The sequence below is a fragment of the Haliaeetus albicilla genome, chromosome 14 (assembly GCF_947461875.1).
Source record: "Haliaeetus albicilla chromosome 14, bHalAlb1.1, whole genome shotgun sequence".
NCBI lineage: Eukaryota > Metazoa > Chordata > Aves > Accipitriformes > Accipitridae > Haliaeetus > Haliaeetus albicilla.
Window position 1 is genome coordinate 17,620,327 of NC_091496.1, and position 23,994 is coordinate 17,644,320.

At 39.3% G+C, this 23,994-nt stretch overlaps 1 protein-coding gene and 1 long non-coding RNA gene across 6 annotated transcripts in view; one reads left to right on the plus strand and one right to left on the minus strand.

The window, feature by feature from the left end:
• Positions 1-1,943: 1,943 nt before the first annotated feature.
• LOC104324770 (uncharacterized) lies at positions 1,944-16,372 on the minus strand. 2 transcript variants are annotated; one of them, XR_011327759.1, is made up of 6 exons: positions 15,549-16,372; positions 14,314-14,540; positions 14,170-14,221; positions 10,983-11,148; positions 9,934-10,058; positions 1,944-5,962 (listed from the first exon to the last, which is right to left on the minus strand). It is a non-coding gene; the product is annotated as an uncharacterized lncRNA (long non-coding RNA). The 2 variants fall into 2 exon arrangements; XR_011327758.1 differs by lacking the exons at positions 10,983-11,148; positions 14,170-14,221.
• A 146-nt stretch (positions 16,373-16,518) lies between these two features.
• TBC1D22A (TBC1 domain family member 22A) overlaps positions 16,519-23,994 on the plus strand; it is a 189,146-nt gene continuing 181,670 nt past the window's right edge. For all 4 annotated transcript variants that reach the window (XM_069801901.1, XM_069801902.1, XM_069801899.1 and 1 more), the window contains exons 1-4: positions 16,519-16,715; positions 19,274-19,330; positions 21,525-21,865; positions 22,620-22,799. In XM_069801901.1, the coding sequence (XP_069658002.1) occupies positions 16,654-16,715; positions 19,274-19,330; positions 21,525-21,865; positions 22,620-22,799 (640 nt within the window). In that variant the 5' untranslated portion in view covers positions 16,519-16,653. The remainder of the gene's footprint in view (positions 16,716-19,273; positions 19,331-21,524; positions 21,866-22,619; positions 22,800-23,994) is intronic.

A 23,994-nucleotide genomic window follows, 5' to 3' on the forward strand; every position in this document is an offset into this window, starting at 1 on the left:
ATGACGGCATTTCAAGTTCCTGCTACAGTACAAGTATTAGAAAAAACAAACAGGTTTCAAGCAAAATGATGGCTGAATTATAATGGCCTTAAGCTGATATCTTGGTACCTTCAAGACACAGCAGCTAATGTAGAAACCTTTTGTTAACCACCAAACTAAAATATCCTGGGGTTTAACAGTTTTGCAAAGGTGAAGCTATTATCATGCCTTGTATTCTTGTATTAACCCATCTAGGATTGAATCTACAGAGACACCCTCTACAGCATCAGTATTTGACTGTGTAACTTACATCATGATTTGCTCTTCCCCAGTCCACCAATAACACAACACATACTGCTTATTTGTCCACTTCTACAAATGATCTTCTACAGCACCTTATATAAATCATATAGAATCTCTAATTCCTTTCATATCTATTTTTTATTGAAAGACGTAATGGACAGCTAATGAAATGGCAGTTCTGTGAAATCAGAATCATGTTCATCATTATCATGGTCTCAGAGTCAAAGATGCTGTTGCCATAAGGAGGTAGGTGTTAACACACTAACACCTGTAGCTACTTTTAACCCTGTGTGGAAGACTCCTCTTTTTGGTTTAGGAATCCAGAAGCATTAGCTAGCAGTGTGCTCAGTCAAATGTGCTCCTAGGATGTCTTTGAAGTATTATCTTACCATGCATCCTCCTTTTCACATGTTCCAGCTCACTGTATGGGAATTGCTTGGTCACTTCTGTGTAGTCTACCCAAACCACACCTACTACCCAGTGCTGCTGGGACATTGTTATTAATGACTCAATAAGCATTCAATCAATCCGACTACAACTGGAAAGGTATCATGCTATTTCATTAAGAGCAGGTACACAGAATTTTCCACAAGCAGGAATCCATGGGTGGATGCATCTTTTATGCAAAATCTCTGACTCATACAGGAGCATGGTAAGCACAGAAGTGCTGTGTCACTTTAATTTGGTGAAGAAGCTACTTTCATGCTGATGCAATAGCTAAACTACATAAGCACATCAAATTTCAAGTTTATTTCTACCAATGAATTTGGAAGGCATAATGTATTTTCCTCTTTAGGACATAATCTTTTGTTTTCCTTGGAGTCATCAATATTTGAAAGCTGATAGTAGAAGCAGAAAATCAGCCTGCAAACTAAATATCTTGTTTAGAGCGGGCTAGTAGTGAATGATCAAATCCTACATGAGTTTTTGTAGCCTAGAATAGTTCAGAAGTAAACACTGTTGATTGTTTTAGGGCACTGTCTAGCACAAACGCACAAAATAGCATGAACAATGCAGTCCCTAAGATGCAATCTCACTTGCTATTATTTGTTGCAGGGAAATGGTTGGCTTGGAATTCTGTTGACCTTTATGGCGCCTGAGGGAAGCTCTTTCAGACAGCCAGGTCCTTCCATCATGCTTTGAAATTCAGCTTATTTCTGAGAGGCCAAGAGCTTTCATCAAATAAATGGATGTTCAACAGATTATAAGATTTTTCTCTTGGATGCAAAATGATGCAACTTTAAGAATAGTTCCATGGCTTGTCAGAACATGTTTCAATTACAGAAGCTTGCTTTATTTTATTACAATATTCTACCGACATTCAGCATGAGTGCTTTTTAATCGTTATACTTCTTCGTTCCATGGGCTGCAGTGCCGTTGACCTCTCTATATGGCTGGGCACTAGTCTGAACTGCAGCAGTGCAGTTCCCATGAATAGTCATGGGGATTCTACCTTTGGCACCCGTAATTATTTTGAATAAATGTAGGAAGTGCTGGGCCTACCAACTTGACAGTCTACAATCAACATTTCTACCTTATACTGGCATTATCATGTGTTAACCCCTATAATGCCTTCAGCCCAGCTTAGAATAAATACATAGTAAAAACATCAAACTGGTGCAAAATGAATAATTAGAAAGGAAAGCTGTTTCTACTCAGACTTTATGAACACTTTTTTATTAATATGTATTAATTATGTATTAATCAATACGTAGTATGTACTGTTTAAAGAGATTAAAAGCTGCCTCTTACATAAAAGTACAATTTTCAGTTACAGATTTGTTTTCAGCCTGCTTCTGTAAGGCCACTAGAATAAAAATAGAATGTAAGAGATTATATTTCTGAAAATTCTAATGTGAAAAGACAATAATTCACTGCCTTGATATTAAAAAATGTAGCACATCACTCAGTGCAGATGACTTTTATATTGAAGTCTTGGGAAGAAATTAATCATTGCTGTAAGTGGGCAGAACACAGCTGGGAGTGGCTGAATTGTGTTTGCAACCAAGGCAAGCTGAACAGCACTCTGTGAAGAAGCTCAGCTGGATTCCTGAGCAGTGAGAGGCTGCTAACCGTCAGCTTTTTAAAACACCGCAGTAGTAAAAGCCCACCAAATGGCTGCAAGAAAGTGTTTGGTCTCAGGCCCAGTGGGAATTTCCTCAGATTTCAAATAGTGGAGGCCATATGCCAAGATCCCTGCAGCACTGCTTAGCTTGAAAGTAAACAGCTGAATATATTTGGCACAGTTTTTACTACTGCTGCTCAAGCAGCTTTCGTATGGGTTTGTATGGGCACAGCTATTATAGCAATGGAATTAGGAAGAATCCTTTTTTACGTCAATATTCTTTTGCTAAATTTCTGGAAAGCATGTATAGGGAAGATACAAACTGACAAAAAACCACTTAAAAATAGATAAACAAACATGCAGAATTTTTTACTTGTCTCAAGCAGAAATCCCCCCTCCAATCATCCATCTATACATAAGGACTTCTGAGTGGGAGATCCAGTAGGATGTGCTCTTCAAACTTCATGAAGGACTGTTTTTCTCCTTTCCCATATTAACATTTTTCAATTACAATCTTAACCTTGTCAATGTTGCAGTTACTGTAATAAACTGACTTTGCCTCCTAATACACTAATGCTACTATCAGAGTAGGTAGGTTCCAAAAAATGCAGATTCACATTAGCAGCCCAGTGGTCATGCTGACATGAAAAAGGCCAGGTTCAAACGTCATGCCAGAACTCTTCAGTCTTCAGCTGACTGGCACCTGGACATGCTGCAAATGATAATTGACTTGATCTTCTAGAATGGGATTATCAAAACATTACAGCACTGAGCAGTACCAACACACCTACTCCAACAGCTGTTTTGCTGGCAGACTGCAGGGAGACCTCTTATCATAATCTCATAATGAGGTATTAATAGCAACCTCAGGGGAAACTGCTTGCTCTTTCTCGGAGAGGGATTATTAGTAACTGCAAAACTCCATTTATTGTTATGTACAGGATGGAAATGCTGGTGACAAGGAAAGCATTCCCTAGATCCAACTCTGCAAGTGGGAAGACACTCCTGAGCTATGTGCTTGCTTTCATAGGAAAAATCATATGTTGAAAGTCCAATACTTGGTCAACAGAAAACTGAAACCAAGACAGTGGGCTTTGATGATACTTTAATATGAGGGATAGTAAGAGGAATTTTTATTTTTGCCTGCTTAGATGAGGAAAAGCATTGATCCTGTACAAAATGATAGTGAGAGCCACTTACACAGTGATGCTACAATGAGTTCATTGTATTGCATAATAGAGGGCAAATGAAGTAGACTAATTGTAACAGAAAAGAACCAAGTCACGAAGCCCAGTCCTCTCTCAAAAGCACATAGGGCTATTCTTTCTCGTGGCTGCTATAAAGTTCTCAGAATATTTCAGAGAAAAAAATGTCTTTGTTCAAGGTTACAGTCCTTAGAAACCATAATATCTGTATCTGGACTGTTCATAAAAATCAGTGTTTCTTAGAGCAGTGTGAAACCTTACCACCTAGGTTCAGTTTCTCCTAGGCATTGTATATATGTATATTGAGGCCTACCTGCCAGGGAAAAATCTATAACAGTGCAGGTTACATGAGCAGGTGGCAACAGAAAAAAAGGCTGCATGGAAGAATAAACATTCAGAGAATCACAGATGCCTATTGCTGGCTGATTTCTCTGTGACTCCTAAGCCTACAAAAGATCTCTCAGATATTGATCCTTTTTCCTTGGTATCAAAGAGATGAACAATCCCACTGAAGTTTGCAGGAGTTGATGGATGCTGTGAAAGGCTTTTCACAACAGCACTGACAAAGTTGCTTGCCTGTTTCTTCTGCCAGAGGAAAAGATCATATGGCTTCACCGTTGAGAGAAACAAAAGAGTGAACAAACACTGAGCAATTCTTTTAAGGTGAAATAAGTATTCAGGCTGCTCTTACCTTCTGGCTGTAGAGAATCCCGTCATTTCTGTATGAAAAGCAGGCTCTGCATTGTTTAGGTTTGAAGAAAATAAGATGAAGCAATATTTTTGTCAATAATTCTGAAGCTCTTACAATCCAAATGTTATAATCAATGTTTAAATAGTGGTGTATAACAGTTAAATTGAGCTAGAATGGACATGAATTCTTCAAGATTTTCAGTGCCCCAGAACACAAGGAAGAACCAGGGAGCATTTTTCACAGATTAGACCTGAACAAGTATGATACAAGTGATTTGACATTGTTAAGCTTGCCTTCTGTCAAGGTAAATATCTGTTTACTATCATAACACAAATGAGCAAATTCTATTAGAATGACTCAAATTCATTCAAAACTGCACTAGGTACTGAGTTTTTATCAACCATAGTATAAACAGACAATTAATATAAAAAGTGATATGTACATCTGTATATCATGAAAAGATGCTGAGTCATCCCTTTGTCCTCTTCCATATCTCTTAATGTTATTGGAGTAATTATTTTCCTCTTCAATGAAAAAAGAAAAAACCTTCACAAAATAATTCCTTGTCTTTGGGCATATAAATCCTCAAACTGGGTTACTTAGGACTTGAGCCAACAGGAGGATTAAATGAGCCAACAGGAGAGTGAAATGAAGCTGCAATACGTAGCAAGGTAGTGTTTTCCCCTCAGATGACGGGCTGTTCATACAGAGCTACAGGACTTCCATGCAGCCTTTCTGCTAAAGCCATCCCTGACTGCATGAAGAGAATACAAGAAGTCTAAATGGCTTGGCCAGCGCTTTCTTTTTAAAATCCATTTCACTCATGTACTGCATAATCCTTGATCATTGTATATTAGTGGTCTTATCCAAAGTGATGTCGGTTTAGCACCCTGAACAACTCTAATCTCTTCCAAGACTAGTTTCTCAGCGGACAACTGAGCTTGTTTCAATGGAGAGCCCTTTAGCTCTAGCTGTCCTGCCTTTCACAACACATTGACCCAGAGGCATGCGGCTGTCCTGGTTTGTCTCAGCTGGAGATCCTGAGGCAGACACGGTTGACAGCACTGGCACTGCAACCTGGCAGGGAAGCTGGCTGGGGGCGGATGCAAGGACTGCAGCACAAAACACTTTCGCAGTCAAGCTCCTGTGGGGCTGCCAGCCCTTGCACCCCACACAATGCAGCACTCCCAGGGCTGTGCGGTCATACGGACTAAATGCTAGACTTGTCTGGTGTCGGCAGCAGGAAAAAGGCTAAAACCTTTTCCTCCCTTCCCCACTGAATTGATTGTTGGTATGTGAAGCACTTCCTTCACGGACAGTATATTATTGAAATGGCTGAAAGGCTGAAGCCTAACGTGGGCAGAAGGTGCAATTTTTCTTGTTGTCTGAGGTTGGCAGACACATATTTACAGATGAATCAACTCAGTTTCCTAGGCAGAGAGACAAATACACTCCCTAGAGCTTCATACCATGGGAAATGCTTTGGAAAATGTTCCAAGCGGTCCTTTATCAAATAATAAAGTGGTTTTGAGCCAGCAGCTCCTCATCAAAGTATTGATCCTTTCCTGGCATTACAACATCTTGTTGAGAAGATGACATAATGTTTCCAGTGGAGCCAAGGGCACCTCAGTCCCTCTCCAGACACGCTTGAGCACAATGAAAAGAGCAATGAGATGCAGAGTGCTGATGAATAGTCCTCTGCCTTCAAGAAAGGAGAACCTGAATGCAAACAAGGATTTATTAACATAAATGCTTCTTTCATGTTTTGAGATGAGTGAAAACAAAAGCACATAAGCTTCAAGCCTCAACCCGGCTTATAAAACACAACAGAAGATTTCCTAAGCTAAGTTAGATACTGAAAGGTTACTGAACAAGGGTGCTATGAAAAACATCATGGCCAAACCCAAAGCCTACTGAAGGCAGTTTTATCCTAGATCCATCATTTCTAAGCATTAGATGAAAACTGACTTCTATTTCTCTACCATAATAATCTTCTCATTAATTTTACTGGCTTTGAGCATACTGCCAACTATTAGCACTGAAATAAAGTGGACATTTTCTTCTATCGTGCAGTATGTAACAGACAGAAAATTGGCTAATATAGCTGCTGCTGTGGTGATTTATTCCTTCACTGCTCCCATATGCTCACACTTCAACTGGCTAATTATTTAAGAGCTCTGAAGAAAGTGCCTGAGTTATCTTTTCCAAAGGAAAAGGCCCTGATACAGACCCCCTCTCATGAGCCATATTACAGAAGGAACAAACTTTCCTGACTTCTCAGTGAAGAGAGACAGAGCACATTTCCAGACAGCAGTTTAGATCTTAGCTGGACTAAAAACTATGCAGAGGTGGCCTTCTTTCTTCACCTACACAAACATAGGAAAGCCCATTTTTAGACACAGCAATTTAAATAAATTTGTTCCATTAAATTTTCTCTTGCCACAAAGAAGAAAAGCCCACTATTCTTGGTGATACTCCAACAAAACCACATTGTAATTTGATTTCTATATAAGATTAAGTATCTGTATCTAATGTGCATTCATATATATACATATATACACATGCAATGTCTAAAACAATGTAATGTAACTGTTTCTCTATTGTAGAGAGTTTAAGTAATACAAGCCAAAAGAGAGAGAAATAATAAGAAATTCAAAAGCAAATAGCTTTGAGAGCAATTCATAGGTTGTGCAGCCCAAGGGACTGTTATGATCATCTCATCTGATTTTCTGTACAAAGAACATAGATTTTTTCGCACAGCAAAAACCTCAATCAAGCCCAACAAATTGTAGCTGAAGTACAGCCTATTTTTCAGCAAGACATCCTGTCTTAATTTAAAGAACTAAACTTATGGACAAGCTCCTACATCCCTTACCCAATGATGCAACTGCTTATCTTCCCTCTTTAGATAGTATTTCCACTTAACTCCTTCTAGTATTAATTTCCAACCTTTAAATCATGTTGTGACTCTGCTATGTTCTTTAGTAGCGATTGCCATCATCATTATTTGCAACTCTCAATTTTTGCCAGCTACAAATGCATAAAACCAGTGATTTTGAATTTTTAGAGCATTAATAAGAATGTTGGCTAGCATTATTTGAGAACTGGTACAAACAGAAGGGTACCACATACAAATTAATATAAATCATAGACAACAAAGATTGTATGGGATCAGCTTGATATTAATAATATTAATAATTATAGTATTATTAATGTGGGAAAAAGAATACAGTATGACATGAACTATGAATTTAAAGTTTTTGTCATGCAGTACTTATAAAACTTTATTTTTCACTATCAAAGAAATTCTTGGCTTTTTTGGGGGGGCGGGTTAAGGTTGTGTAAAAAAACAGGCAAAGGTTTGTCTAGTAGAACCTATCTGTTCTTTCCTCGGCTATATTAGTTAGTCTACTATAAGATACTATCTCCTTGAGCAAATCTTTCCTCTCACAAACTGAAGCCAAAAAGGAGAAAACACAGAAGTTTTTAAGCTTCATTAGTATTTCAGTATTGTTCCTGTTCAGCAGCCCATGGCTGATTTTCAGAGTTAGAGAGATTTTTGAAAAATGATGCATAATGTATTTATTTCCTCTGGCTACCTGTGAAATCTTATTTTAATGACCATGCATACTAGAATTATTACCACTATACTTCACGGTTTCAGTAAAAGAGATTAATCCATTGAGATCTTTCTACTTAAAATGGCTTTAACTTCCGAGGAGCTGCCTGTGATAGCCTTATCATTTTCTCTTCAAAACTCAGGGACTCTGGTGGTTTTACGTCAGTATTCTTAGTTCATTTCTTGCACTAAGATTGCCAATCCTAAAACAACTGTCAAGACCATTCAAGTGAAATTGCAAATTTTCATTTCAAGGTTTACAAGCTATGCTGTTCTTTCTTTTATTACTTTACAACATGATGCCACATGCTGTGTTATACAAGAAAGTGATATGAATAGCAAAATACTTAATTCTTACTTTTTAGTCTGAGTTTTCTTTTTTCCCCTTAGCTGAAAAACTTGTACTATTCCTACCCCTTTCTCAAAAGTAACAAGGTAAAAGAGAACAAAATTATGCAGGTTTTGAATTTTTTCCCAGTTCCACCAACATTCTTAAATTTGGGAAAACATTTATAATCTTCAGCTAATGAGTACTTTGTAAATCCAATTCACTAACAGAGTATATCTCTTGGATAAGGAGCAGCAATGATTTAAAGCAAATGTATAAAATACTTCGTTACCTTTAGGATATCTTTTCACCCAAATATCTGGAGTTACTCTCATTTTCTTTGCAATATAATTTTGCTTATGTCTCTTTCACCAAGCTCTCAGCCCCTCAGTTGCTAAATCATAAGCCTTCCCAATGCTCTCACTAGAAAAATGGGCAGCTCAGCCAACAGCGTTACTGCAGGAGCACTCAGTACTCGTCTACTGAAAGCTGTTCTGGAAGGATCCTGTTACTAGAACTCCAACTGCAATATCTTCGTTATACTCATCACTCATGTTTGCTGTCATCCAAACAAGAGCATACACAAACCACAAAAACAGCAATAAAAATTCAAGTAATAAAGAACAACTAATGAGACCTGATATAGACATACCTCTAAAGTAGCAAATTCCATTCCTCTTTAAGAAAAAGAAAACATGATTTTGATACAACTCACTTGAATAATAACTATAATGTATTATACTGAAGATATTTTTGGAAATTATATCTATACAACACACTGTAAGGCCAACTGTGAATTTATAGTCTATCCTGTATTTGTCATTCACCTTACACTACCTGAACTCACTCTACCACTAATACTTTTCTACAGAAATTGTATTAACAGGATTTCAATACTGAAAATATGTGGAACACTAAGGAAGAAGGGAAGAAGGCTGTTTTCAGTTTAAATGTACATTTCAACTGCTATACAGAGAAACTCAGAAATGGATTAAAAAGCAAAGAGTAAAACTTAATTACCTTCTAATATACATTTGGATCAAAGAAAAATTAATTGAGAGAGAAACGGGGTTGAATAGCATGGTAAAGGCTTTGCTATCCTCAAGAAACACCAACAAAAACTAATCCCTCATACAGACACAAATGACATGAAAAAGGCACTAACAGTGGCTTTGAGGCATGAAAAGAGAAGTCAGTGGGAGACTTAAATTAGATATAGAGATCCAAGGAGAAAACACAAAAAGAATTGCAAAAAGCGCTTGTGATGGAGCTGGATGGTCAAAGACAAGACTAGAGCAAAAAAAACCCCACCCAACCAAACCCTGCAGCAGTCAGTCATGAATATTGTCAGAGAACAAATGTATGCTGTCAAAAAAAACTGTAGATGCCAATTAACACACAGCTTGATGTGTTCTAATGCCTGAAAATATCTGCTGAAGATAATCCATCAAAATTTCTGTGTAGTATCATGTCTCCATTCTTCTTACATACATGGGAGGAGTTAAAGATTAACTTCTAAATAGCTTTTTTTGAGCAAAAAATGAAGGGGCCAAGGACATGATTTATGCTAGTGGCATATCAAATGCAATGTCTCCATGTTGAATACATCTACTGAGAACAATGGATCAAACACGAGAAGAAATACAGACTGGCCAGGGAATGAACTAAACGGAACATGTCTTTTATAGACTTTTATAGGTCTGGAGGTTTTCAACACTGAAGAAGACTCAAAGATCTACATACCAAATCATTAGAGGTTGTTCTAAACCACAGGTCAGAGCAGGTCAGTATCAGCAGTCACAGCAGCAGCAGGATAACCAAAAAGTAAATAATGCTGAGAAATACTTCTCTCCATGCTGGTGCATTTCCTGAAATTTGAGATGAAGTTGTCCATTAGAACCAAAATGACCAAAACAGAGACTGAACCAAAGCACCTAAACTCTGCTGTTAAACTCCTTCTTAGAGTTACAAGACACTTTGCTTTAGGTACTTCCTCTGAAAAATTCAGTAATACAAACTTTACGAAGAAGAAAAAAAGTGAGGCCACTTAGCAAGATGAGTGTGGCTGTTCTAAAAAGAAACCTAAGAGATCCAAGAGCCCTACTCGCTCTCATATTACATGCCCAAATCTGGTTTTGCCCTCCAGTTAATTACAGATGATACTTTTTTAAAAAAAAAGCCAATTTGTAGATTCAGAAGAAAAGCTCCAGACACCCATCTTTTACATTCTGCCCTATTTCATGTCCAGTTTTTACATTAAAGCAACAGTAGGCAGTTTTGGTATTTGTTATGACTTTGGAAAAAAAGTGGTTCTGTGTCTGCTCCAAGGAATTGCCTACTCCTACTGACTTTAGAGAAAAGGTATTGCCTACTTCCTCATCAAGCCACAGTAGAAAGCAGGTCTTCTGGCACCTCCAAAGCTCTCCCAATAACTTGAGAAGATCTTTTAGTCTGAGGAAAAATCAACTAATGCTCCAATGATTTTGCTTTTCACCTTGGTGTGATAGCAAGTTAAATGTGAAGTTTATAAACTGATTGGCATTGTAGAATTTAAAGAAAACAAATTACTATCAGCAATGAACAGAAGAGAATTATCATGGCTCAGAGCCAAATATGCATTGATTTATGTCTCTGTGTTTGAAGTTCTGTCATGCTGCAATGCTATGTCTAAACCTTCACTTTATGTACTGAAGGCATAATAAGGTGGAATTTCAAGGAACTAGAAGTATGTTGGAAAGAAGACCCCTTGCTCTTGCCAGCTTCCCTGTCTTCTACCCAAGATTTCCACTTACAAAGAATCCTTCCTCCCCCGAGTCATTTAAGCCTCAACTGCATATTGCATCAGACTTCAGAAAAGAGCAGTTTCATCTACTGGTCTGCCAGTGAGCAAGCACTCCTTGGACACAGACTGCTGTTCCAGGCTACGCCCAACAGACGGTGTCAGATTATGAGTTGATGCTGTGACACAGATAAAAATAAAACTAAAAACCTTCACCTAAAAATGCATGAAATGTAAACATAAGCACTGCTACTAACATTTTAGTGAATGACAGCTTTTGAAAACTAACCATATCGATCACTCTTCTAGGAGAAACAAGAGACAAAGACATTTACCCAGAGACAGCACAAATTTATTTATGCTCTTTTCTGTTTCACAGTCATCTTTCACTGTTACTGAATTCAAAGTGTGAGTGTGCAGAATTCCATACATGTGCACTACCAGCATAAGTGTATTTTGGCAATTTTGCTCTTATTTTCAAAATCTTGTTCAACTCATGCAATAGGGAAGGTGACTTACAGAGAAAAAGTTACAAAATGCTATGATGACTGCTCGTCTGCAATGATGACTCCTCCTGGCTATTACTCTCTCATGCTGATTCCTTCCCCGTTTTTTCCTCTGCAATTTTCTGGAGAAAAATTGCACTGCACTGAAAGAGCTGTTGTGACTATGTGATTTGCTGGACCATGTCTAACCTGTTTCAATCTAGCTGTTGGCTGTCCCTCTTCTTTAACATCTCTTTGCTCTTTCTTCCATGGTTCTACATGACTACTACTCCCATTTATGTTACCTTGCCCTCTGTCTTTTTGTCACCAAGTACTGTACCCTCTGGGAATGTTGTCTTCCCTAGTGTAAGTGGCTCCCTCTGTTTCTACTACCCTTTTCTTTTTGTGCATGTGCTGGTGTTGGCTGGGATAGAGTTAATTTTCTTCACAGTAGGTAGCATGGGTCTATGTTTTGGATTTGTACTGAAAACAGTGTTGATAACACAGGGATGTTTTACTAATTGCTGAGCAGTGCTTACACAGAGCCAAGGCCTTTTCTGCTTCTCACCCCACCCCACCAGCGAGGAGGCTGGGGGGGCACAAGAAGTTCGGAGGGGACACAGCCGGGACAGCTGACCCCAACTGACCCAAGGGATATCCCACACCATATGACATCATGCTTAGTATATAAAGCTGGGGGAAGAAGAAGAAAGGGGGGGACGTTTGGAGTGATGGCGTTTGTCTTCCCAAGTAACAGTCATGTGTGATGGAGCCCTGCTTTCCTGGAGATGGCTGAACTCCTGCCTGCCCATGGGAAGTGGTGAATGAATTCCTTGTTTTGCTTTGCTTGCGTGCGCAGCTTTTGCTTTACCTCTTAAACTGTCTTTATCTCAGCCCATGAGTTTTCTCACTTTTACCCTTCTGATTCTCTCCCCCATCCCACTGTGAGGGAGGTGAGTGAGCAGCTGCAGGGTACTTAGTTGCTGACTGGGGTTAAACCATGACAGTTCAGAATGCTGGTTTTGGGTTAGCTTGCTTGGCAACTTCACTCCCTTTGCTCAATTTTATTTTGAAGTACTGCTTCTTCCATGATATTTACAATAAAGTAGATGATGGATAAAATGGCTTGGTAGAAAGGCGTGTGCATGGACCAAACAGAAAGAGTGATCAGCCACCACAGAAAGCCCTGTGTGCTGCATTCAGAAGCACTTCCACCAGTTTGTTAAACAGTAAAAACATGTGCAGAAACTAATTCTTCAACATGGAAGTGGCTCACTTGAATTCAGTTTAATTTTTTTTCCTTATTGATTAAAGCAAACAAAAAAATGTGTATGGAGAAACATAGTATTGTTAGATTGCAGAACAGTCAGTCTAAACTACACCTCACAGTTGCACCTACATTACAGTGTGTTGCTGACACAGCGATGTAAGGATAAGCATGAAAAAGCACACTCCCTAGCTTACACAACTTTATCAGCAAATCCTCCTGGTATAAGTGTAGCTAAGTTAGCAGGGGAGTGCTGTTGTCAGCTTAGCTAATTATGTTTAGCATCAATCTATACTTTCCCATGCATCATCAGAAAAGCTTCTTTTCCCAAAATACACTGCACCTCCACTGAAAAGTCTACCTGTGTAACCATATCAGCACAGCTATATCAGCAGATCTCTACAACAGACAAGCTGAAAAACAAACTGGTATAACTGAATGTCCACTGAAACACCAGCATATATAGCTCACCAGCTATCACACTAAATAAACAATAAAGTGTCTACTTTGTTGGAAACATTGCTAGTGCAAGCTACAACACTCCTAATTTTGATCAGCCAAGAACAAGGTTGTTCTGGCTGTACAAGGCTGGTACATTTCTACATTTTAGAACATATAGAATCTTCCTGGGCATCCTCAATAACACTTGCCAGCTGTACACAGTGACTTGATTCTGAAAAATGCCCATGAAAAATAAAAGTAGAGGAGAAAGAGGAGGAAACGAGGAGGAAACAAAAGAAAAAAGCCCACAAACCTCTCATTGGCTCAATACTTTATTTGCCCATGCTGGCAACAGACCTTTTCCTAACTATAAATTCTTTCATACAACTTTGCATGAAACAAAACAAATACTGCAGTAGGCCTTTTAGTATTTCTTCTTGCTCTGAAGTAACAAAAATTCCCATGCAAGTGGTAACTGAAATATTACTGCAAGTTTATACTTCAATCCCAGTAGGGCGGAGCTTAGTTAATGTAGCTGCACAGACTTTAAAATAGTTTGGATGTTTGAAGCAGTGTAACTACAGCCAAGCGCAACTCAACATTAACCAATTTCCCAAGTGCTTATTTAGATTCTTGGGAGTGTTTGAAGACTATGCTAATCAGCTGCAGTAGGTGAGTCCCAGTGGTGAATGCAGTGTTGTTATACTCCTTGAATGACAGCACCTGAACACTGGCAGATCTCCTTCCCAAACACAATAAAGAGGTTGACAGTGGAATCTGTGTACTCCCTCAGCCGCCCATGTTACACTTCTGTAACCAAAAAAGTTAAGCAGGAACACTGCTAAAGTAGGTGTTCAGACCACCTTCTCCTTCCAAGTACTGTATAGCTGTGAAATTACCTTCTTATGATACTCTATTAATACCATTTTATAAGTCCTTTTCAAGGACACACTCTTTGTGGTCAGATCACCTTATGTGATGGGCACAAAGAATTGTACCTAAATTACCTGATGGGGTCTTGAAAGATTCCTCCTTCCAAATCCCTTCCCTCTCCAGAACCTTGCCAACAGAGGTTTGTGTCAGGGATAAAATAAAACACAGAATAAGGAAAAAATATAAAAGTTAATAGAAAGGGAATTAAAATTCCTTGCCTTCTTGAGAGTCAACAACAGAGAGGGCCCAGTCCAGCTCTAGACGACTTCAGCCCAAGGGTCTAAACTGGCAGCAGCTCTCCACAGCAGCAGACAGAGATTTTGTGACTGTGTACTTCCAGTTCCTCTTGATACAAAGGTAGCTCCATTTGCAGGTCACACTTGTTCATGTGAACAAATGAATGCAACAGTTGTTTCCAGTATAAAATTCTGCACCACCCTAAAAACTTAAGCACAATGTAACACATACTGAATATAATGAAAACTACATAATAGTTAAATTTGTACTGACTTCATTATGTAATTCAGCAAAACCTCCACTTCTAAAATGAACCAGAAGTTCCACATGGCTGCACCAGACTGACAGAGAAGTTCAATGGCATTACTTCAGGATTCAGGTCAACTGTTACAAGGATGACAGATGGTTTAGGCTATCCAGGCTGAATCTAATTAAGTTTCCCTTTGAGAAATATGAACAATGAGCAAATAAAAAGAACTTGTTTTCAACATCCATATTAATGCTAATGATAGAATGTATCTTTTATGGGTTTATCACTTTTTTGAATGTCACAACCGAAAGTACATCATTTTGGTATTCTAATAGCAACAGGTCTAATTTAGATTTAAATTTATCTAGCTAAGACCAAGCAAAGTTCTACTCATGACCTTGCGAGTTTCATTTTCACTTTAGCTAACAGACGTAGTTCATATCACATTATGTTTTTTGTGTATTCTATTAAAGCTGCTGATACTCAAGGTCACGATGCATTACAAAAAGCCTACAGGTCCAGAATCTGTAAGAGGGATCCTACTTGAAGGACACAAGTAGAGAAGATGATAGTACGCATAGCATATTTATATATAAGTAGCACTGAAATTACTGGGACATCAGCTTTCACTCATGGACAGTGATCTAGCAAGATCTGTGAAACATTTTATTTTTGTCAGTTCTTAGAAGGTAACTGCTAAAGTAAATCCCAAAGCAGGCAGAAATTTTTTATTCATTTATTCATTATTTTTTATTTTTAATAAATAACTTACACATGAAATACAAATGTTGCGTTGCAGGTCAGGTCTTGTACTACATGCCAGTTTTTGAGTTAATTATGGCAGAACATTCCCTGCACAATCTTGAACATATTAAATTAGTCTTGCATTAGGATGCAGCAAAAAACTCTGTAAGTCAGCATTGTTTTCTCAGGTGCCATGCTCCAACGAGTAACATAAAACCTTACCTATTTTGTTTGCAGAAGTGATGTATCCTTGGATCAGAATTGCTGAGAACTCTACAGATAGGAAGACCCTCAACCTTGTATCCTCTCAAAGCAAATAAATGAAGTGGATACAATGATTGGATAAGTCCAATCTTCAGGAAAACTTTAAAGCCGAGAAAGATTAAAGCGCGCCCCCCCCGGTAGCTGAGTAAATAATTGGAAAAAAATAAAGTGGGAAAAATCTGAAAATTTGATGTATTTTGTTATAAAACAGTGTTAAGAGCTAACTTGATTGAAATCTTGTCCTCTTCAAATGATGTCTCCTTCCATTGACATGGCAAGTTTTGCATGTCTTCCCGGAGAGTACTCTGAATTACTCTTTATGGTTAAATCAAAAAGGATTAAAACCTGACAACATACTCGACTCGGAGTACCACGCAGTAAAACCCGACTTTATAGGAATGCTTTAGTTAATCACAGACAGGAACCAAGAGTGAGTCTCTGTACCGTTGCAGGCTGGTACCTCACACACCACGACAAGGCCAGGGGAGGGACGGGACGGGAAGGGAATGGACGGGACGGGACGGAACGGAACGGGAAGGGACGGGACGGGACGGGACGGGACGGGACGGGAGAGGCTCCCCGGCGCCGGCAGCCTCGGCCTGGGTTCAAACAGCGGCGACAGGACCCGGCCAAGGCTCCCGGCGCCGGGCACCGCCGCTGCCAGCTGCTTTCTCGCCGCCTCTCTGCCCAGCCCACGTCGGCCTCCCCGAGCGGGCGAGGCCGGGCGCTGCCTCCATGACGGGAGGGGCGGACCGAGCCGCCACCGCGGCAGGCGCTGCCCCAAGGACCCGCCCCACCCGCCGCCCGACACTCCCTCGCTGCGATTGGCCCAACCTGACCCACCCGGCAGCACTCTCACTTGTGGTTGGCCGAAGCCTCCGGGCCGCCTCGGGAGGCGAATGAGGAGCGGGGTTGTTTCCTGGTCCCAAGATGGCGGCGCTCAGTCCCGTTCCTGTGCGAGGGAATGGGGGCGAGTGAAGCCTGAGGGAGCGGGTCGGGGCCGCGCGCCGCGCCGTGCCGTGCCGTGCCGCGCGGCGGGGAGGGGGATGAGGTGACGGCCGCCATGGCGAGCGACGCGGGCAGGAAGCAGTTCTGGAAGCGGAGCGGCGCGAAGGTGCCGGGCAGGTGAGAGGGCCCGCGGGAAGGCCGGGGCTGGCGGGCGGAGGCTCTGCCCGGCGGCCGCGGGCCTGTCCCGCCGCCCGCTGGAGCACCGGGCGGCGGGGCGAGCCTCTAGCCCGGTGGTGCCGGGCCGCGGGGGAGCGGGCCTGCCCAGCCCGGCCGCCGCCGCCGCCGCGGGGCCCGTCCCGCTTCCTCGTCTCCCCAGCGCCGTGTTCCCGCCGCCTCGGCCGCGGGGTCCGGCGGGTCCCCGAGGTCCTGTGCCCTGCGGGGGGAGCGTGTCCGACCGGTCGCTGCTCGTAGCTGGGAGGCCCCGTCCCGCCCTCGCGTCTGCCGTCAGCTCAGTGCCGGGAGCGTTTCAGCCTTGGGCGCCTCCGCTTACCCGATCGGAGATCGCTGGTGGTCTCAGGAAGCCTTAGTTATAACTCGTATCAGGAAAGTGGTTAAATAATTGTCTGCACGCGCGTTCCCAGCCCGATGTCGTGGTCAGAAGAGTCCACCTGGTTTTGGGGATGTGTTCCCTGGAAAATGTTGAGTGGGAGAACCTATTTGTGGCTCTTAGCAATGATACAAGTTGTGATGTTTTGTGACTTGATACCAGTTACAATATCTTGAAATACTACCCAGGAGGCTGCACTTTACAGGCATATAGCCATATTTTAGTTTTTGGTTGATATTTCAAAATACCAACAATTTCTCAACTTTCTTCATGAAGTGTGAACAGCAGACCCAGTCATGGTATCATTGTTAAGAGCTACGAACATGTTCTTCCAATCAAAATTTTCCAGGGAATACCTCCCCAAATTCGCATTAACTCCTTAACCATTGCATCAGGCTGGGAACATATGTTCAGGTGTTTATTTAACAATACCATTTTCTGCTTCCATCCCTACACTGTTCTCACAGTAGAGTAATTTGGTTTTGTGTGTTCTTTTTTGTAAGAATGATGCGTGTTCTTGGTTCTCAGAGAACAGTAACTCTGTGCTTCATACCATTTACCTGAATTCAGCAAAATAATACCGCTCATTTAACTTCTTTCATTCTCATTTACCCATAAGCACTAACCGGTAGTGGTTTTGTTTCGCTGGTTATAAACTAACTCTTTCAGTCTAACTGTTCTTGTCTCTCAGAACTTATTTTGTAACTTTGCTGATTCCTTTGGGAGTAAAACACTTTCGAACTTCCTTGATTACACAGGGTCTATGAATAGTTGCAGGCAACTGCAGGCACATGGAAAAATGAGGACACTGGAGAATGTGCTTTTGTTTTTTCTTTGGTTTTTTTTATGGTGTGGAGAGCATTGTTGCTTTATATTTGGGTGGATTTCCATCATGGTCATTCATAGAGCGTCTGAAGGAAAAGGCAGATTCTGTCTGTATGCCAAAATGGAAGGTGACAACTGACCCTCATGTGAGTGCAGAGACTTGACCATGGAGTGTATGGTGTACAGTCATGTAGAAAGACTGGTGGTGGACTGATGTTTTGATTTGCATGGAATCACATAAATATCAATAGAGTTTATAAACCACTACTCTCAGTCATCTCTAGGGCTAATTTCACTACTGTTAATACTGCCCCTGTAGTATAAGTCTAAGCCTCTCTTGAAATTTGTTATGACTACAGTCTTTTTGGCTTGGTTCTATCTCAGGTTTGCTAAGGTTGGACTTATTTATATTTATCGTCTGGAGATTGGTTTTGATTTGTCAGGAGGGCATGTTTGTTTCCTTTTCTGTGGTTTTTAGTACGGGCTTAGGCAGATGTTAATATTGTCTATGATTTGCTCCTCTTACAATCAGAGAGTTTTGTAGTAATAGTTTCCATTATGAAGCCACATGTAAATCTTGATGTATTTTCTGTGGAGTTTTTTTACTTATGAAATAATTTTATAGCTGAAAACTGGGAGGAAATGAAGTTTTAGTTTGTAGAGTTTTATTATTCATACAGTAATATGCTATTTTGTAATGTTAGAGATTGCAGTGAACAAATATGTCTTTGGAAGCTTATTGATTTCAAAGCATTTGGTTTTAGTACTCCCATGGCTTTTATTCTCTAACATGACATCTTTTGCATTTGTCTTTAAATTTATCGGCCTTGTACTTTAGTAATGGTTAAGAATTGACTGGATGGATTTTGGGTGACAAGGGTATATAGAAGATTAAATCTTTACAGATATTTCTTTGAGAATATTTATTTATTTATTTTTTTGCAAGAGATAAATGAAGAAATTATAAATCAGAAGAGAGAAAGAATTTAAAAGCAGTGTAGATTCTTATTGTGGAGTTAACTTTTTTTCCTTGTTTTAATTCCTGGTCAGAAAAATAAGTCAGCCTAAGTTAGTCTAGGCCTCAAAAAGACTTCCCGTTTGGCAAATCTCTGATTTTTATTAAGTTACTTTTTAGTATACCTTTCAATTTCAGCTTTGTTATTTTTAGTGGTATGTGGGATTCTTTGAAATGGAAAACACTTGGAACATTTCAGTTCTGTTTATTATTGACTGTTTACTTAATACACAGAAAACCCCCAAATGTTTTATTATTTTTGTGATAACTCTCTTTCTTTTCCTTTAGTATTCAACATGTGTATGGAGCTCAGCATCCGCCTTTTGATCCATTATTGCATGGAACGTAAGTTAACCTAATTTTTAAATATTCCAGGTAATTTGGATCTCCTCTGCCTTCTCTCCTCTTTTTCTTCCCCGTCAGCTATAAAGTTTATTGTTAGTCTTCCTTTTTCAGTTTTTGTCATAACCTTGACTTCTCTGTTTGAACTTCTCTTTTGTGACTTCCTGGTACTTACCATATTGGGAGCAACAAATGAGCTGTTCAGTTCTTAAGTAACATAGATTGCCAACTTTTTTTATCTGTTTGCAGTGCCTTATAAATTGGAAATTTTGTGGTAAACTTCATCTGCTAAATTAAGATTAATATTTACAACTCAGGTGTAAGCAGCTTTCCTTCATGCATCTCTGTTGATGGACTGGCTTTATTTGTCTATCTATAAAAGCAAAGAGTCAGGTTGTGGTGTAGATCATTTTGAGGCAAAGGTGGGCATTTTGGTTGTGAATGAGAAGACAGTAGGTAGAATAGATTTTACAGTGATTCAAAAGTTTATTACCTTAGATGATGATTATTCGATATAAGAACACAATATACATGAAAATGGCAACATTATGTTAAACACTTTTAGTAACCAAATAAATTTCATGCTGATAACTCAGAACTAATGCAAGTGAATGATTTTCATTTCCTTATGGCTGAGGTGTTTAGCAAAATGCTGCATTCTGACAGCTTCTGCTTTTTATATTTTGCTTTGTTGTCTTTTTTTTTTTTAAGGCAGTTTGTTTTAAGCTTTGTCAAGGGCAAAATTTTTTCTGGTTTATTGGTAGATTTCACAGCTCCTTTGAAACCAGCATTGCTGTTAAAATGTTGGTGTATGTGAGAATTTTGGGAAAATTATATGACCAATGAAATGAATGGCCCAAAGTGGTAAGGGCAAAAGATAATGTTAGAAGGAAAAGTATTGGCTTGGAAGGAGGTCATACTTCTAATAGCTTTTTTCAAGGGCTGGTTTGAAGTGGCACAAGAAGTAAACATGTGCTAGTTAATTTTCAGATGATGCAGAGTCGAAGGCAATTGAAATGTGTGCCCTTGAGGACTGAAGAAAAAGGAATGGGATGAATTGGTTCAAAATGTGGAGTTATACAGAGAGACAAAAAGTAGAAGCTTACTGCTTGATATGATGACAGAAGAGGAGAAAGACCTTGCTATTTTAAACAATGATGACAAGTTTGGCGAAAGTGTCAATGTTGTAGCACCTGTTAGGAAGATATTCCCTGTGATGCATAACATAAACATTACTAACATTGTATGAAGACTGTGCGAGAACTTTTTCTGATTTCCAATTCTGGCTGCCTTGTCTTAACACAAAAAAGGTAAACTGGCACAGGCAGAAAGACAGGGATGGTCAGAAAGGACAATGAAGTTAATGGCATTAACTTTCTTTTTCTTTTGAGAGCAGTGGGAAACTCTCTCAACTTTATGCCTTATTTAGCTGAAATCTGAAGGGAGGCATGATTGCTTTGCATTACTGTAAGTAAGAACAAGTGCCAAGCTAGGGAGGGATACTTGGTTCATCTCTCTTATACTGCGTGTTGACAGAGGGACAAAAGTACACACAGAGGTACACTTAGACTAGTAACTAGAGGAAGTAACCTGCTTATGAGAAGAGCAAAGTTCTGAAGCAAATTTGTGCTGGAGTGCCTGAATGGGGAGGAATGATAGATTTAATGAGTTTTAAGGTGAGACTTGATTTGTTTATGGCAGTGATTGTATTACGTGATTGCTTATAATGACTTAGCAGTAGACCTGATTACTTGATTACTGCTCCTGTGTTGTTAAGCAGCAATTGCATTGAAAGGCCTGAAATCTCTACAGAAGAAGTTCATGAAGCAAGAGAAGTGCAGTGTGTCCTGTCTATCTTGTAAACTATTCTAGTATTATTCCTTTTATTTGACTTTGGGGTTGGTCTTTTTGTTTGGGTTTTTTTTTTTTTTTTTTTTTTTTAAGACAAGAGAAGGAAGGATTTGTTCAGCTTCTATTCAAAGTCAAGAAGAGTCAGTTTTTACCTGCCCCAGTTCTCAGACATATTCAGCTGTATGTTATCATGGGCGGATGTAGCAGTAACATGAGTGGAGCGAGATAAATATCTGCTACCTGTATAATGTTAAGCATGGACTTTTGGGCTTTTTGGCCCTATCCATAGTGTTTTGCTTACTCCATTTCTAATTCTCTAAATGCTATTTTATTTATTTTTGAACAGCTTGATAAAACCAGGTTCAAAGCCACCTACAACTCCAGTGAAACTAAAGAAAGTCAGCACTTTCCAAGAATTTGAAAGTAACACAAGTGATGCTTGGGATCTTGGGGATGATGATGATGAACTCTTAGCAATAGCTGCTGAAAACTTAAATACAGAAGTGGTCATGGAAACAGCTCACAAAGTAATTCAGAATCACAGCAAGCTACAAGAACAGCATAAATTTCAGGAAGAACATCTACAGGAAGAGAAACAAGTAGAATCTGCAAAGCTGTCTTCAGTTGCGTGTGGTGATAATAGGCTTGTTAAATCAGTCAGTGAAGGTCATACATCGAGTTCATCAGGTATGAAAAAGAACTTGAAAATCAAATGAGGAGAGCTATAATGTTTGCCACTTAAGACATTAACCGCTTCCTAACCTTTTCTTAATACCACAGGAAAATATTACTAATCAATATTGATTTATCTGAGGGAGATACTGCATGCTATGCTAAACCGTAAAGCATGTGTGCGAGAAACACATGGGTGAGGGAAGAATAATTAAACTTTTTTGTTTGCAGCCTTAATAAATCCTCAATTCTGGAAGGAACTTGCACTGTTCAATGTATTTTAATGGTTAACTGCACCATGATGTATGCAATTAATAGTATTCCTACTATTGTGAAAAATTGTTATTAAAATGCTACTGTATAAAGTATCTTGAAAAACTGGAGAAAACCATGCATGTTTTATGTATAAACTTTAAAGTAACCAATTGCAATGATTTCCCAGGGTTTTGGGTGTTTTTTTGGCTTTTTTTTTTTTTTTTTAGAATGATGAGGGGGATAGAAACAGCTTTCAGTAGCACAGAGATGTTAGAAATCAATTAGCCTTGCTGTTAGTATGTCCTCTAATTGATGTGTTTTAATTGTGGAATACTGCTTGGAAGAGGAATTCTCTTCCTCCTAAATCCAAGTCATTTGAAGTCCAAACTTGTGCTGTGCTTGAGTTTACATTTCTCCAAAACATAATTCTGTTTTAAATTTACAAATTAAATTCAAGTTGTTAGTAGCCTTCGCACTAGCTGAGGCTAACTGTTACGCTTCTTTTTCCCTTCAGATAATGCTAGTGAAAATTCTTCCATGCAGAGATCACAGTCCCTGCCACAAACTTCCACACCTCCCTTGGTGAGTGGAATGGCAGACTATAATACCTCAGTTACTCCTGCATTAACTGAAAGAGAAGCATCCCGATTAGACAAATTTAAGCAGCTACTTGCTGGCCCCAATACAGATCTTGGTGAGTATTTCTTATAGGAGCTATGAATTGCACTAAATTATTCTTTAACTATAAAATTTTCCTGTTTGTTGTACTGTTCTGCCTGATGGTTTGGTTAGGATCTAATCTTTTCAACATTTAGAGCTGATTTTGCAAAAGAAAGAATAAAACTGAATGCTTGTAGTATTCATGCTTGTAATATGCAGTTTGCGTACACCCTACTAATACTTAAGGTGTTAGATGGCTTCTTGTTCTTTTCTTTCTCATCTTATTTCTTCCTACTGGACTAATCTCTGGAGAAAAACCAAAGTATAATTAGCTGTGCTTAGTGTTAATGCCTGATAGTGAAACAGCGTGCAGTACAAGAATGATTCTCATGCTTAGAAATATGAATGTGAAAAATGATGAGACGTGAAAGTATTACTGCTTGTCTACTCAGTGAACTCATGTTCACAGACTGATACAGTAGTTCCATGTCTCATCTGTGAATGCTGACATGTTAATGTGAAAACAAATATATTGTCAGATAACTTGACTGTTCCCTTTGTGCCCTGGATTGTAACTGCTGAATAGTAAATACAAGTGCTGAGAGGGTATCACAGAATCAAATGGCTTTGTATCCTGAGTGAAAATCTGGAGCGAGTAGAAATAGTACACTACATTTGGAGAACTTGGCTGGTTACTTAGAAGTAGGAGTTTATGTCAATAATTGATAAAATGACTTTTAGTTAAACCATTCTGGAAGATATCTACAGGAAACCCTTACGGAAGGAAGTAGAAACTGCATGTTTGCAGTTCTTGAATTGATGCTTTCCTGCCTTGTAGCTGTTGTGAGACTTCTTCAATATAATGTAGTCCAAGTTCTGGCTTTTTTTTTCTTTCTGCGCTGTGTCTTATTGTGCTATATGCTAGCAAAGTAGAACTACAGAAACAATACTAGCTAGATGAAACTTAACACTTCAGTGAGTTATAGGACGTTTTTAGAAAATGCAACTGTGAATAAACTCTGAGGTGTCAAAACAAATTACATATTTGATGTAAGCTTGATTTTTCTCCCTTTGATCCAACAGATGTTATGAGCTATGTGATTGTGACAGACATGAAAACTCATAACTTTTAAGAATGCTGTAACAGTAGAAATCTTTGTTACATAAGGTTATAAAGTCAGAGGGAAGACAAAGTTTAATTTAAACCTATGCATTTCACTTTTGCTGTC